Source organism: Gracilinanus agilis, chromosome 4 (genome assembly GCF_016433145.1).
Source record: "Gracilinanus agilis isolate LMUSP501 chromosome 4, AgileGrace, whole genome shotgun sequence".
Classification (NCBI taxonomy): Eukaryota; Metazoa; Chordata; class Mammalia; order Didelphimorphia; family Didelphidae; genus Gracilinanus; species Gracilinanus agilis.
In genome coordinates, this window is record NC_058133.1 from 513,083,095 (window position 1) to 513,098,262 (window position 15,168).

At 40.0% G+C, this 15,168-nt stretch overlaps 1 protein-coding gene across 1 annotated transcript in view; it reads right to left on the reverse strand.

The window, feature by feature from the left end:
- The window catches only part of LOC123246896 (zinc finger protein 665-like), a 77,677-nt gene extending 63,037 nt beyond the window's left edge, over nt 1–14,640 (reverse strand). The window contains exons 1-3 of the mRNA XM_044675674.1: nt 14,499–14,640; nt 12,678–12,773; nt 7,859–9,514 (exon numbers count right to left, since the gene is read on the reverse strand). Coding sequence (XP_044531609.1) covers nt 7,859–9,514; nt 12,678–12,773; nt 14,499–14,640 — 1,894 coding nt within the window. The remainder of the gene's footprint in view (nt 1–7,858; nt 9,515–12,677; nt 12,774–14,498) is intronic.
- Between the last annotated feature and the right edge of the window lie 528 nt (nt 14,641–15,168).

Below are 15,168 nucleotides of genomic sequence, written 5' to 3' on the forward strand. Positions count from 1 at the left end.
GGAGGTGAAGGGCAAAGGCTGGCCATCCTGTATCTGGAGAGCAATAAGGTAGAAGGTGGAGGAAGGGAGGTTTGAGCCCAGCTGGGAAAGGCTTTAGCTGCTAACACTTGAGCTGATATTTGCTCCTGGAGGTAGCAGGGAACCAGTGGACTTTCTGGAGTGGGAGAGTGTCACAAAGCGCTTGGCCAGTTGTGTGCATCAGAGAGGGAAAGCCTTGAGAGAAGGAGGCTCATCAGGGTCCAGAAGCAGAGGAGGGAGGGGTCGGCTCTGTGTGGGGAAAAGTTGGGACAGAAGTGAGACCCACTGTGGACACAGACAAGGCAAGGCCTGCCCAGTGCATGGAGGTGATGGGGAAAGAGAGCGAGGCACCGTCCAGGATTCCACAGCTGCCCACATGGCTGTCTGAAGTTCAGAAGAGGATTTTATAAAGAGGATCTGAGATCAAGAGGCAAAGGAGTCCTCTGGGGTGTCTAGCAGCAGCCCCTGACTTTACAGATTTGGAAACTGAGTCCCAGGATGTGAACCCACGACCTCCACCTCTAGAGCCAGGCCTTAAAAGTTGTGGATTCCATTCTCTGACCCATGGAGTGGTGCAGGATGGAGCTGAGCAGAGCAAAGGGTGGAACCATCAGCCCGGAGGGCATGAAGACAGAGACTGAGATTCATCCTAAGGGACTGAAAACATGGAGGCCCCAGTCACTGAGGAGGCAGGTGGGCATGATGGTCCAGCAGAGGAGGCTAAGAAGGGGCAGGTGGACACAAAGCCACCCAAGGAGGGACAGTGGCCAAGGGTGCCCATGTGGGTGATAGTGCCAATGTGGCCCAAGGTGCCCAGGTGTGCCAGTGTTCCATGTGCCAAGGTGCCAAGGAGGCCTGGCACAAGGCCTGCAGCAAGTCAGTGTAACTCTAGAGAGAGCATGTGGGATGTGCAGGCTCTTCAGGGGTCAGAACTGCTGACAGACTGACCCAAGTTCTGGGCATCTGTGAGGGCACTGGGACTTGGGCCATGTGGAAGGGGAGAACAGAGGTAAAAAGACCCACCACTTCTGCAGCTGGTGCAATCACAGAGCACCTGGTGTAGGGTCTGGAATAAGGGAGATCTGAGTTCAAATCCTGCCACTGCCATTTGCTGGCTGCGTTACCCTGCACAAGTTGCTTCACCTCCATCTGCCCTAAGTTTTCTCATCTCTAAAATGGGAATCAAAGCTCACTTGCCCAGAGTGACTCAAATTCCTGAGTTCAGATCCTGCCTCACTTGCTTACCACCTGATGTGGCTGAGCAACTCATTTAACTCTTGTGTTCTGAGTTTCCTTAGGTGTAAAATGAGCTGAGAATGAAAAGGCAAACTGCCCAGGGTCTCTGCCAAGAGAACCCCCATGGGGTCAGAAAGAGTCAGAACATTCGAACAGAAGAGGCCTGCGCTTCTCAGGGCCAGCCACAGAACACTTCCCACAGGACTTGGCCCACAGCAGGCGCTACTCTGGAGGCCACACTAGAGACCTCCGTATTCTTGGTGTCTGGAAGACCCTTGTCTCTTGTCCCTTGTGATTCCCTGGTGTCCAGAAAACCTGCCTCTTGCCCAGAATGTGGTTGGAGTCCTTCAATCAGAGGAGTTTTCAGAAGGGATGCCACTAAGAGCATAAAATTGAGTTGAGAGAGAAAGAGAGGGCCTTTTGGCTGGGAATCAAGCAAGAAAAGATAAGGCATGTGTGGGCCTGGCTTTCTAGCTCTGAGGAAACTTGGTAAGTGAACTGCCAACCTTATGTGACTAGAGGCCTTTTCTTTTTCTGACCCACTTTTAAAATTATTTAATTATTATAAATTAAGATATACTCTGGGAGAATTTTAATCTTAACAGTTCTGGGAACTATGAAATAGGTAATAGTTACCTATTACAACTATTGCATACTATATATATGGGTGACACTTCAAAGTGAGACCTGACAGCTCCAATTCCCTGACACAACATTTATCTAGGTTAAGACATACCTCAATAGGATAAAGGATGCATCATATGAATACATATCCTTTGCAACTGTCACTGCCTCATCACAGTTAAAAACAGATTTTCCATGGGGTGTGGTGACCCCTGGGCAATTCTATATCTTTAACTCTGCAGGTTACTTTTCCTTTTTCCAAAAGTGGTTTGGCCTAGGTAACCCTGCCAGTGGTGCGTGATCATTTTATTGGCCAAGTAGACAAGCCGATGACTAGGAATCTGAGCATGACTAGGAACAGAGCAAGAGATCTGGGCCTAATTCAATAGCCACTTTCTCTTTAGCCCAGAGGTTTTTCTGGGCTGTTATATAGATGATGGAAGTAATAGATTCTATTAGGAACATCTCTGCTGAGGTTGAGACATTGGCTCAGGATACAGTTCAAGCTACATAATTATTACATAGTTGAATGAGGTTCAGGAAACAGTTTTTCTTTTGATTTTTTTTGTTAGCTTTAAGTATGAATTTTTTTTGAGTTTATAGGATTATACCTAATATTTAGTATTAAAGAGTCAGTTTACAGTGTCTAACAGCCCAAACGATACCGAATACCCTAAAGCTTAGGCTATTAAAACCTATTTTAAATCTTATAGGGCTGTAAGCAATGTTTAAGTCTGATTCCAAATAAACTACGAAGGGAGTCCTAATAAGTCACTGATCATAGATGGCAACAGTCAGTGTGGGGTGATACATGTCAGTGCCAGAGGTAGGGAGAGAAGTTTTAGGAGAGAAGAGCCACTATTAAGTGTTATAAAGGAAATATGAAGTAGTTTGTATTTGAGGGCCTGGGTGGTACCAGCTGGGTCTTCAGGCAGGGAGGCTATCTCTTAAGTACAGGATGATTTGGGTCAGCCAGAGATTGTGTGGGTCTGGCTGAAATATTTTAACCCGCCTCCCTATTGTTACTAAGCTCCCTTGAGGGGAGGAGTAAGAAGGCCCTCCCTTCTGGAGAGAAACTCTAGGCCAACAGGAAGTGAAGCTTGGTTCACTTCCTGAGCAAGATGGATGCCTGGTTTAGCCCTCAGGAAACAAGAGAAAGTTATCTTTCCCTCTTCAGTCTTGGCCCTATATATGGTATAATGAATCAGCAGAAGCTCTTTGAATAGAAGCCAGGGGTTTATTTAAGCAAGGGTAAGCCGAGGGAAGAGGGCTAAGGTCTTGGAACCTAATTGCTAAGGGTGAAGCCAGTGGTGGGGGAGGATTACAGAAGGTAGAGGTCTGGCTGAGGGAACCCCCAGGATGGTGCTCCAGGGATATTTATAGTCCCAGGCTCCAACGGTTTTTGCTGTGAGACCACCGGCTGGCTGGGTCAACATTCCGTCTCCCTAACTGTCAGGGTTGCTTCTGGTAGTTTTGCAAATGCAAAGGATTCTTGTAGCAACCCTGCATTACATAAGCAGAGACTGAGGTAGGGCTTTTCTGACTCTTTCCTATGGTAGGACATCTCATCTTGTGGAGAATATGCTCACTTAGCTCTGATTCCATCTTCCTATCCTCATGGCTCTTGTTTGGAGTAGAAACCAGACTAAGGGATCACATTCTCTTTTTTGTCATATTTCTGTCCATCCATCTCCCCCCTCCAGCTTTTTTTGGGGGGTATGGCAACTTTATTTAGTCATGGCAGATAGTGCATAACTGCAATAGTATTTCATCTGACGTCCATGCTTCTGGGATATACGCTATCTCCACTAAAGTAGATAAATATCAGGGAGTTGTTTTAATTTTTTTTTCTTTTGGGAAAAGCAATTCATATATTATTTGGGTGACATTAATGTACTTTTTAATAATTAACCTAGCCAAACATTCTATACCAAGTCTATTGTTGTAAAAGAATATACACTATTTTGGAATATTCTTTTGTGTTACTATCAAGTTATATATGTGCTTCTTTTCAGGGGTACATCCTAGGCAGTATCAAGTTCTCCTGAAGGGGTATTGTGGAGATATCCTAAAGGTCCACAGATTAAGACGTTTTTAAAGCAATTTTAGAGAAAGATGTTGCCAGTGACCTGGGACCAGGAAAGTAGATCTTCCAGGAAGAATGCTGTAAGGACCATCATGACTCTAGGTGGTTTGAAAAAATGACAGCAATAGAAGAAAACCCTAAAAATCATGAGACTCTGAGTGAGCCTTTGGATATAACAAACTGTAGAGCTGGGTCAGCCATCCCTTCCAGGCCTCCCCATGCAACAATATATATATTTTTTAATTGTAACTTTTTTTTTTTAAACCCTTGTACTTCAGTGTATTGTCTCATAGGTGGAAGAGTGGTAAGGGTGGGTAATGGGGGTCAAGTGACTTGCCCAGGGTCACACAGCTGGGAAGTGTCTAAGGCAAGGTTTGAACCCAGGACCTCCTGTCTCGAGGCCTGATTCTCCACTGAGCTACCCAGCTGCCCCTGTAAAACTTTTTTTTAAAATAACTCTTACCTTCCGCCTTGGAATCAATACTATATATTGGTTCCAAGACAGAGAAGTGGTAAGGGCTAGACAATGGGAGTTAAGTGACTTGCCCAGGGTCACACAGCTAAGAAGTGTCTGAGGCCAAATTTGAACCTAGGACCTCCTGTCTCTAGGCCTGGCTTTTAATCCACCGAGCAACCCAGCTGCTCCTAAATTGTAAAACTCTTCTGCCAAAAAAGGGGAATGCCACCTAATGGCTCCTTATCAATGCATCTATCAATCATTTTAAATATGTTAAGAAACATCCAAACATAGTAAGAAAGCCTCCTTGAAATGTATAATACCTTTGGGCCCATATGTATCTTAGTGAGACAATCCTGAAGTATATAGATATTATATATTAAATGATTTATTGGGGAGACTAACTTTATTAATGACTAGACTAGACTTTATTGTTTAGAATTTAACTTGCAAAATTTCCCACTTTGGCTGGGAAAGGTCTCAGTTCATGTTGAAAAATTTCTCTTTCCTTTCTATTTCTTTAAATGATCCAGAGCCAAATCCAATTCTCTTCCATTTTCTAACCTTTCTTTAACATAACTATTTAGAAACTAGATCAGGGGTCGGCAATGTATGGCTCTCGAGCCATATCTGGTTCTTTTGAGGGCCAGATATGGCTCTTTCTGCAGGAGCCATAAAGTCAATTTTTTTTTCAGGCGCTGTTACAGGAGTGCGCACTGTGAGCACTGTATGGCTCTCGTGAAATTACATTTTAAAAAATGTGGTGTTTATGGCTCTCACGGCCAAAAAGGTTGCCGACCCCTGAACTAGATGAAATAAACCTTTGAGTTAGCTAAGATACATTTGTTAAACTTCCACTTAACCTTTCAAAGTCTTAATGCAATCTATTTTGTAGTCTTGAATTGATTGGGGAAGAGACACATGCAACAATTATTAGAGAAGCTTTTCCTTTTAAATTCTTTAAATATTTTTTTTTTATTTCAGTGGGACAAAAACACTTACTTTCCTCTCCTTGTTGAATTCCTGACATGTTTCTTTCCCAATCATATCCAATATTATCTACAGACTTAATCTTTATTCTAGTGAATTGTCTTTTATTTTATTACATTTGTTTTTATTATACAGATCCAAGTAATTGCAATACTGGCACTTTTTTTTGAGGTCTTATAAATGTGTAGGTATTTGGTTTTTGTTTTTTTTTAAGTGTTCTCCCAAGTCTTTTTCTCTCTAGGCCAAATATTCTTAGACCCTGGAATGGATCCCCATATGGCATAACCCTGAGTCCCTCCCCAGCCCTGAAATAAATTCAGCTTGTCAATGTCCTTAAAATGTGCAGTCCAGAAATAAAAAGAATCTTCCAGGTACCATTAAAAGAGGATATTGGGAGCTTATTAACTCTTCATTCTTGAAAACTATGTCTTTTCTTAATGAATTTCAAGACTACCTCAGAGATTTTGGCTGCAACCTCACACCACTGACATATATTGAGTTCAGAACTTAATAACAAAAACATTGTCATATTGCCATCAAATCATGCCTCCCACATCTCAGATTTTTGAAAGATTTTGTTTTTTAATCCAAATGCAAGATCTAACATTTCTTTGTTTAATTTTCATCCTTTGAAATTCAATCCCATGTTTGAGACCATCATGATGCTCCTAGATGCTGATTCTATAATTTGTTTTGACCCAGATTGATATTAGTTCAGATTTTTGAAAATAACATTTTTATTATATTGAACTTTATGAAAATAGACATGGGATTATGGTTCTTAAGACCACACACCTTGAACTCAGGGATCTTGTAATCCAGCAAAGGATAGTGCCTGATTTAGTAATAAGTGCTTTATATAGGCTTTTATCTACCAATTTTACATCATTGCCATATTAAAAAATAAAACATACAAAAATAAATGCAGGGGGCAGCTGGGTAGCTCAGTGGATTGAGAGCCAGGCCTAGAGACGGGAGGTCCTAGGTTCAAATCTGACCTCAGACACTTCCCAGTTGTGTGACCCTGGGCAAGTCACTTAACCCCCATTGCCTACCCTTACCGCTCTTCCACCAAGGAACTAATACACAGAAGTTAAGGGTTTAAAAATATATTAAAAAAAATAATAAATAAATAAATAAATGCAGATTGTATATGTCTTATTTTTTAAGTTACACAACAAATTTAATGTAATAGTTGCTAAACTCACATTTGTGTCTTTCTTTCTCTTCTTCAGCACAAGGAATAATGATTGCCAAAGATGGAGGTTGAACCTTGTCTCCCACATCTTGAGTAGAGATGCAGACTGAAACCTATACTTTCAGACAAGCCCAACATGCTGAACTGTTTAGCATAAATAATATTAAAAGACAAGGCTTTTGGAGGGAAAGAGGAAGAAAAGCCTGAGGGCAAGAGCAGAGGAAGGTTAGAGTGAGACAGAGAAAAGAAAAAGTCATTGACAAAATGTGTTTCAAAACAGATAAAAGAAAGCTGAAAAATTGTAAGTACAGCATCTCTGTCTTCACAGAAGTCACTGATAAAAATATTCAAGCAGCCCAAGAACATAGAGCACTCCCTTGAAGATCATTCTCACTGAAACTAAATCACTCTTTGATGGCTCTCTGGGTGATTCAGCCAGTTTTGGGATCCACTGGATTGTATGACCATCTAGTCTACATTGTTCTATTTTTTCCACAAAAAGATTTTATTAACTACATTTCTTCTAGGTTAAACTATAGTGACAACATTCCTTTAATCTTAGTCAATAAATAAGCATTTCTTAAGTGCCTACTATGTGCCGGGCACAGTGCTAAGCACCAGGTATAAAAAAGCTTTAAAAAAAAAAAAAGAGTCCTAAGGAGCTCAGTCTAATGAGGGAAATAACATGCAAACAACTCTGTATAAACAACATATATGTTAGGTTAGTAGTTATACTAATCAATAAAGGACATCGAGCTCAGTCTCTCATAACATGTCTTTCAAAATAATTTTGATATATTTTCATGTGACCTCCATCCCTCACTACCCAAGAAGACATCTCTTTAATCAAGAATGAAGGTGGGAAGGGTAGAGGAGTTCAGCAAAACATCCAGCAAGTCTGACAGCAAATATAAGGTTATCTGATATTCTAAGTCTTCCCATCTCTAAAAAAGAAGCAAGTGATTTCCCCTTTCCCAGGGGTCAAGCCAAGTCATTAAAATTACACAGCATTTAATTTTTTTCTTTCTTTTCATAGTGTTGTACTCATTGTATATACTGTAGTCCTTGTTCTCTTTTCTTCACCCTGCATCAGTTCACATGCCTTCTCATGTTTCTTTAAATTCTTCACTCTTTCTTATAGCACAGTAGTATTTCATTATTGATACAATACATTTAGCCATTCCCCAGTCAATGAACATCTACTTTGGGATGACCTGTTCAGGAGGAAGGAATTTGTTATATTCAAAATGTTTTGCTCCAGTATGGGTCCTCTGATGTTTAATAAGGTGTCCACTCTGGCTGAAGCCTTTGCCACATTCATTACATTTAAAAGGTTTCGCTCCAGAATGGGTTCTCTGATGTCTAATGAGGTGTCCTCTCTGGCTGAAGCCTTTCCCACATTCATTACATTCAAAGGGTTTCACTCCTGTATGAGTTCTCTGATGGGTGATAAAGACTGCCCTCTGTCTAAAGCCTTTACCACATTCACTACACTCAAAAGGCTTTTCTCCAGTATGAATTCTTTGATGACAAATGAGGTTTCCTCTCTGACTGAAAGCTTTCTGGCATTCATTACATTCAAAGGGTTTCACTCCAGTGTGTGTTCTCTGATGTCTAATAAGATGGCCCCTCTGGGTGAAGCCTTTGCCACATTCATTGCATTCAAAAGGTTTCTCTCCAGTATGAATTCGCTGATGGCTTTTCAATACTCGACTCTCAATAAAGGCTTTTCCACATTCATTACATTCAAAGGGTTTCACCCCAGTATGAATTCTCTGGTGATAAATGAGCAGCCTCCTCTGGCTGAAGGCTTTTCCACATTCATTACATTCAAAGGGTTTTTCTCCAGTGTGAATTCTCTGATGGCTTTTCAGTACTTTACTCTCACTGAAGGCTTTTCCACATTCATTACATGCAAAGGGTTTCTCTCCAGTATGAGTTCTCTGATGAATAATAAGGATTGCCCTCCGGCTGAAACATTTCCCACATTTACTACATTCAAAGGGCTTTTCTCCGGTATGAATTCTCTGATGATAAATGAGCTGTCCCCTCTGACTGAAGGCTTTACCACACTCATTACAATCGAAAGGTTTCACACCAGTATGAGTTCTCTGATGCCTAACAAGGTTGGCTCTCTGGCTAAAGCCTTTCCCACATTCATTACATTTAAAAGGTTTTTCTCCAGTATGAATTCTCTGATGGCTTTTGAGTACTTTACTTTCCCTGAAGGACTTCCCACATTCATTACATTCAAACAGTTTCATTCCAGTATGACATTTCTTAAGTTTAGTCAAGATTTCCTTGTGGCTAAAGACTTTCTCATATTGAGTACATTTCAGTTTTTCCCCAGTATCAGTTCTCTGATATCCAGTGCCATTTTGTCTTCTACCAAAGGCTTTTCCACATTCACTGTGTTCATGAAGCCTTTTTCTTGTATGAATTCTATGAAATTTAATTAAGTCTGAGCAGTAACTGAAGGGTTTCCTGCACAAGCCACATTTCCCCAAGTTTTTCTCTAAGGAGGATCCATTACACATATTCAGGTCTGAAAAGTCTCTGAAGTTCTTTTCAAGTGTCTTATATCTGTAGAGATGTTTCTCCATACCTCCCTTCCACAATAGACCCAAGACTGACCCTGGACTAAAACTTCTTCCCAGTGTATAACCCTGAGTGGGCACATTCCATTTATTAAAAGTTGTTCTAGGAGTGATTGTTACATGTCTAGACTGTCTCCTCTGACTGCCCTTCAGTTTCTCTAAATTAATATCGTCTTCTTTAGCTTCTTGCATCTTTGAAGACTGAGCAGGATCCTTTAGCAATCTTTTCTTAGGGGCTTCTTCCAGACAAATAGCCTGTATGAGCAGAGAATCTTTGATTGGAATCCTGCTCTCCTCAATGAGGGAACCTGAAACAAATGGAGGAAAAGTCACTAAGCTACATTTGTCATGCTGGCAGAAAGAAACTTATAGAAAGTTTCTTCTATCAAGTAGAAAAAATGTTCAATCTGGACCAGGCAGAATACTTTTTAGAGAAATTGAAGACAAAGACAGGTAAGGAGATAATAACGGAGACCTTGGGTGCCCAAGACTCAAAAAATTATAAACCTATAGATGTCATAAACCATATCCATGAAAAACTGAATGATCATTTGTCAAACACAGGAAAGCCATTCAGGAAGAGAGAAACTATTACTCATTTGAAAAGATGTAAAGATTGCAGAGTAAACAAAACTATCCCTACTTGCTGATGACATGATAGTTTACTTAGGAAACTAGAGAGTCAGCAAAGATAATAAATTAAGGAGTTAATAGCTTTGGCAAGGGTCAGGCTATTTAATAAATCCACCAAAATTGATACCATTTCTCTGGGATAAGAAAATAATTCAAGAGGCAACAAAAGGAAGAGAAATCACACTCATAATTGAAAAATGAATAAAATGTAGAGGAATCAATATATAGAATCCAAAAAGAAGTAATAGAAAGGGAAATAGCAATCAATATAAACACAAATGGCACAGCATTTTAACTGATTGGAGATAGACAATATTCATTTTTGAGCTAAACCAATATAATATAAGCAATGATACAATATAAACAAATGTACAGATTAGGAGCTATTTCAATCAAAACACCAAGGATATATAGGACTTTATTTCTGTCCATTGAGGTTATAAGCTAGAAGTGGGTTGTCTGGGTTTAAATATATAGTTGACCCTCACTATATCGTGGTTCACTTTTTCTGGCTTCACTGTATCACCTGTTTTAAAATATATATATATATATCTAATTCTGTATTGTGGAGTTACACTTATCTCAGCATACTACTGGCTGATGAAATGAAAGGCGACCAACCTTTCATTTTTGTGTTTTGTATCCTGGGTGCTGATTGGATCAGTGACTGTAGGTTAATAAGAGTGTGGAAAAGATTTATTGGAGAGTGGGAAGGGTTTATAAAGCCCTAAAATATATATAAATAATAACTATAAAGTCATTATTTTGTGAATTTTCACCTATTTGGGGGTCTCTGGAATGTAACTCCTACAATTGGTGAGAGATCACCGTATAGACATTTGGAAAATTTTCTTGGTTTCCTGTTGAGTCACACTAATACCCTGTTGGTAGAGCTATGAATTAATCCAATTATTCTGGAAAGTGATTTAGAATTATGTCCAGAAAGTTACTATAATGTTCATACCTGTTTTCTCAGAGATCTTGTTAGTCATATACCTCAAAGAGTTCAAGGACAAAAGGAAAGGCCAGATAGATGCCAAAATATTCATAACGGATCTTTTGCCAAGGCAAAGAGCTAGAAACAAAGTAGATGGCCACCAAATGGAGAATGACTAAACACATCATATAAATAAACATAAACAATAAATACGAAAAATTCAGAGATGTGTGAAAAGAACAACATGAACTTATCCTAAGTAAATTAAATAAGACCAAGAAAACAGCATTAACTATGACCACAATATAAATGGAAAGGACATATACATCCATGTGTCTATGGTTTGTATTTATACTTTTCTATAAAACATGATTAAGAAGAGACAAAAAAAATGCCAGGCTCTCTCCCTCCTTTCATTCCTAAGTTCTTTGTATTCTTGCAAAGGGCAACCTGTCCTGTACCTGGGGTTTCACCTCAAAGCTCTCCCACAACACCATTGCCTAGCCCTTACTGCTCTTCTGCCTTGAAATCAATATTTCTATTAAATCTAAAGAAAAGATATGGGTTCATTAAAAAAAAAAACAAATGTAAAATTAAAGCTAGTGAGGCTACAAAGAAATGTCGATAAAAATATCCAATAATAAAGTGGTCCAACATTTCTAGATAGTGTCAACTGTATTTATGGAACCCCTAAGTTTGTCCCTCTCCCTTGGGAATTTGTCTTAAAGGAAGTCCCAGACTGACCTTGTCTTAGACTGGACAAAGGACCACCAAGCATCCATTAAGTATCCTGAATAGGATTGATAGAAATATTCAAATTTCAATTACCCTTTTTGTCTTAGAAGTTTCTCCCATTGTATCTTATGCTATTCCCTGGTACCTCAGCCTCAGGCTACAGGCTCTTCCCCTAGCCTGCTTATAACCAGTCAATGTATATTTTCTGTTCTTAATTCCCTAAAACGTATATAAGATCCCAAGTTCTTATGCCCCCCAGAAAAACCACCTTTGGTGAGTTTTTTTTCCTGGAGACAATTTTCCCAGAGTCCTAGAGCTTTGGTTCTGAGTATTACCTAGCACTTGACTGTGTAATGGCTGAATCTGAGCATTGTCTTCCTTGTCCTGATTAAAGACTTTTTCTTTCTAACTACTTTAGTGGTTCTGTGTCTTTTCAAGGTTGACAACAGCAACAAAGTCCTTTCCAGTGAAGCTACAAAACTGTTCATACTCTTGTAGGAATGCCAAGGCTAAGAGTCTGTTTGTTACAGCTATTATCTATGACAGCAAAAATATGGCAACAACACAAGTTCAACAACTGGGGTATGGCCAAAGTATGGTATGAATTTAATTATTTGTAATTAGGACATAAGAAGTCAACAAAAGAAAACAAAGCAAGATGAGAAGATTTAAAGAGGTGATACAGAAGCAAAGTCAGAACAACAATCTACCCAAGTTAACCAAACTATATAAAAACAACTTTAAAAAGGGGGGAAAGTACAGAAAGAAAGAATCAGTGGGAACAAATAGGACTATTTCTTACTATTTTGTTAAAATTACTCCACACTTGAAAACAAACAGAAAACAATGGAAATCATTTAGATGTATGACCATTTACAACTGTTATTTGTATATATAAATGCTTTAGTTGATGGTTATTCCATTTTAAATGTCTGTTAAAAACCACAAAAACTAAGTAACATATGTCTCTTCTCTATTTCAGGGAAATATGAGGAGGACGGAAATCAGGGAAATAATATGCTCAAGTGAAAGGTATTACCTCATGCCAGCTAGGCTGAGGTCTTTGCCCCAGGTCCAGAGGCCTTTGACAAGAGCTCCCTGTCCAACTCTGCAAAGGGGCAAACACCTGAAGGACTTCTTTCTGTCTGCTTTCTTTACTTACTCACCTGGGCAGAAGCATTGTGAGCCCCTTTCCTCAGGCCTCCAGGGTGCTTCTCCTCTCTCCAACAGGGAGATCACATCCAGTTTGGAAACAGGAAGCCCTATGTAGAAGGAAAGAAATGGAAAATTGCTGAAGATGGAAAGTTTTCTGCAAATTGCTTCCAGTTCCAGAAAAGAGGGCAGCTAGAGAGCATAGAAGGTAGACAATAGACCTCTAAAGCAAACCCTATTTTGTAATGCAAGGAAGGAAAGGCCACAGATCTGGTTTAGGCTCATAAAGAAAACTAGTGCATTGACCTCGCTCAATGCTAAGAAGCCAAACAGAGGTTTGCATATTTGCTCTAAAGGCAAAAGGGAACTACCAAGTGTTATATTGAATCTCTGGGAGCTTGAAGTTCACTCGGTGATTGACAGGTGAATCGGTTGGATGTCGGAATGTTCCCAGAGAGGCATGTGGACTCAGGAGAGAGCAGTTGAGAACCCTGAGAGAGGTTCTTGGGTCTTTACCTGTCCCTGAGGCTGGAGAGGGATCCTGGTCTTTGGGGAAATAGAGACTTGCAAACTCAACCCTGCAAGCTCCTCCTGTGTTTCCTATACCATCATCAAAGTGTATCAGACCACCATCTCTGTTTCTATTGCCCCTAGATATTAGGAAGTCAATCATCTTAGTCATCTAGGCTTCCCAGGGCCCGGGAGGGATCCGGGAAGTGGGCAGGAGAAGAAGAAGAGGGTGGATAAAGGGTGGATATCTCAACTGATTAGGCTTAAGATCTACTGAAGAAGAAGCTGAAACTATACAGCAGTTTGCCTGCTCTGGTGTAGCCCTGGCCAGGCTGTACCAGAGAGAAGCTGTCATCTTGATTCCTTCATTTGCCTGCAGTTAGAGATTCATTAGTATCAATTTAAAGTAGGGTCTCCCCATACCTCAATCCCATACCATTATCCTTCTGTGCCAAATATATTCAAAGTTTAAAAGTACCTTCCTGAATTGGTTTCCAAAACTTATTTGGGAAGGGAGTCACGCAGTCAGATTATCAACATTACCTCAGCTGAAGAGCCCAATAAATAATATCAATTAACCCCAGATGGGTCCTGAAGGGATAACATACATTGACCTAAAGGATCCTGCCTGGGCAACTGTTATAAAGGAGAGAGGTGTCATCCTATCCTCTCTCTGTACTCCGTCTATATATACATCTAATAGATAGTAGTACCTCCTTTTAACATAACACAAGAGCTTAAAGAAATGGAGAGGGGTAGAATGGGACCTGAGATTTTCTTTGGTTCTTCATTTTCAAATCTTTCAGCCATTAAGTACTTACTAGTACAATGAACAATCCTGGAAAGATATAAAGTTCAGCTATCATCATCCCTGCTTGTTTGTCTTATAGGCTTTCCAATCTAGGGAGAGGAAAATTCATGTAGAACAGAGATCCAGGGAAAGTGCCTGAAGAAATCTCTGAGCAAAAGCAGGAGGAAAGGCTTCCTAGAGAAAGAAGTATCCTAATTCCCTGAGATTTGGACTGAAATCTTTGACTGGAGGGTCTAGGGAGTAAAGGAAATGTAGCCTTGGGCTGGCACAAAGAAGCTATAAGGATGCCATTTATATCATGGGAAGACTTTTCACCTGGGAATACAAAACAGAACCCTTCTGCTTACTGGCCATAAAGGATTTAAGACTCTTGAAGGGATAAGCAGCCTAGAATATCTTATGCAATAAGTCAAATACTAAACTCAGCAATTCACACTGTCCAAACCTGTGGCAAAGGCCTGCAAAGACAATGCTCCAAGGAGCAGACACTGAGTTATAGGACAGATGTGCTTACCTAAGGAGATAAGGTTCTCATAATTCTCCAACATCACATCCCTGAACAGGGTCCTCTGTGTAGGATCTAGATGTCTCCACTCCTCCCGGGTGAAGTCCACAGCCACATCCTTGAACATCAGGGATTCCTGAATCCAACACATTTCTCCTTAACCAGTGACCACTCATCCAGATATCTACACCTAACCTAAGTAGATGCCCCTTGCTTTGTTCTAGAACTCATAGATAACTTTCCTTAATTGCTCATATTCACCCTGAAAAGGTCTTTCCACAAGTTGATCCCTTATTACAAGGTTTTGTTTTGTTGTTGTTGTTGTTTTGGGGGGGGGTTAAATAGAGGAAGAGAAAAAACATTCAGCAAACCTAATCAATGTACTGAAAAAACTGGACATTATGGACATATCAGTCATTTTATTTGCATTTGAATATAGAGATGTATTGAAAGGCATATTAGAACTGAGCAGTGCAATGACTATAATTGTATAAATGGAAAGAATCACCCCAGGACAGTTGAGCTGGGATGTTGTGAAATTAAGGAGAGCAATCTTGGAATCAAGTAGAACATTGTTCATACTTCTCTGTATTCACCATCTTCATTGTTTCTGATAACACAGCCATGTCCCATTACATATTCTTTCCTTGACAAGTATCTTTGTTTGCAATTCTTTGAT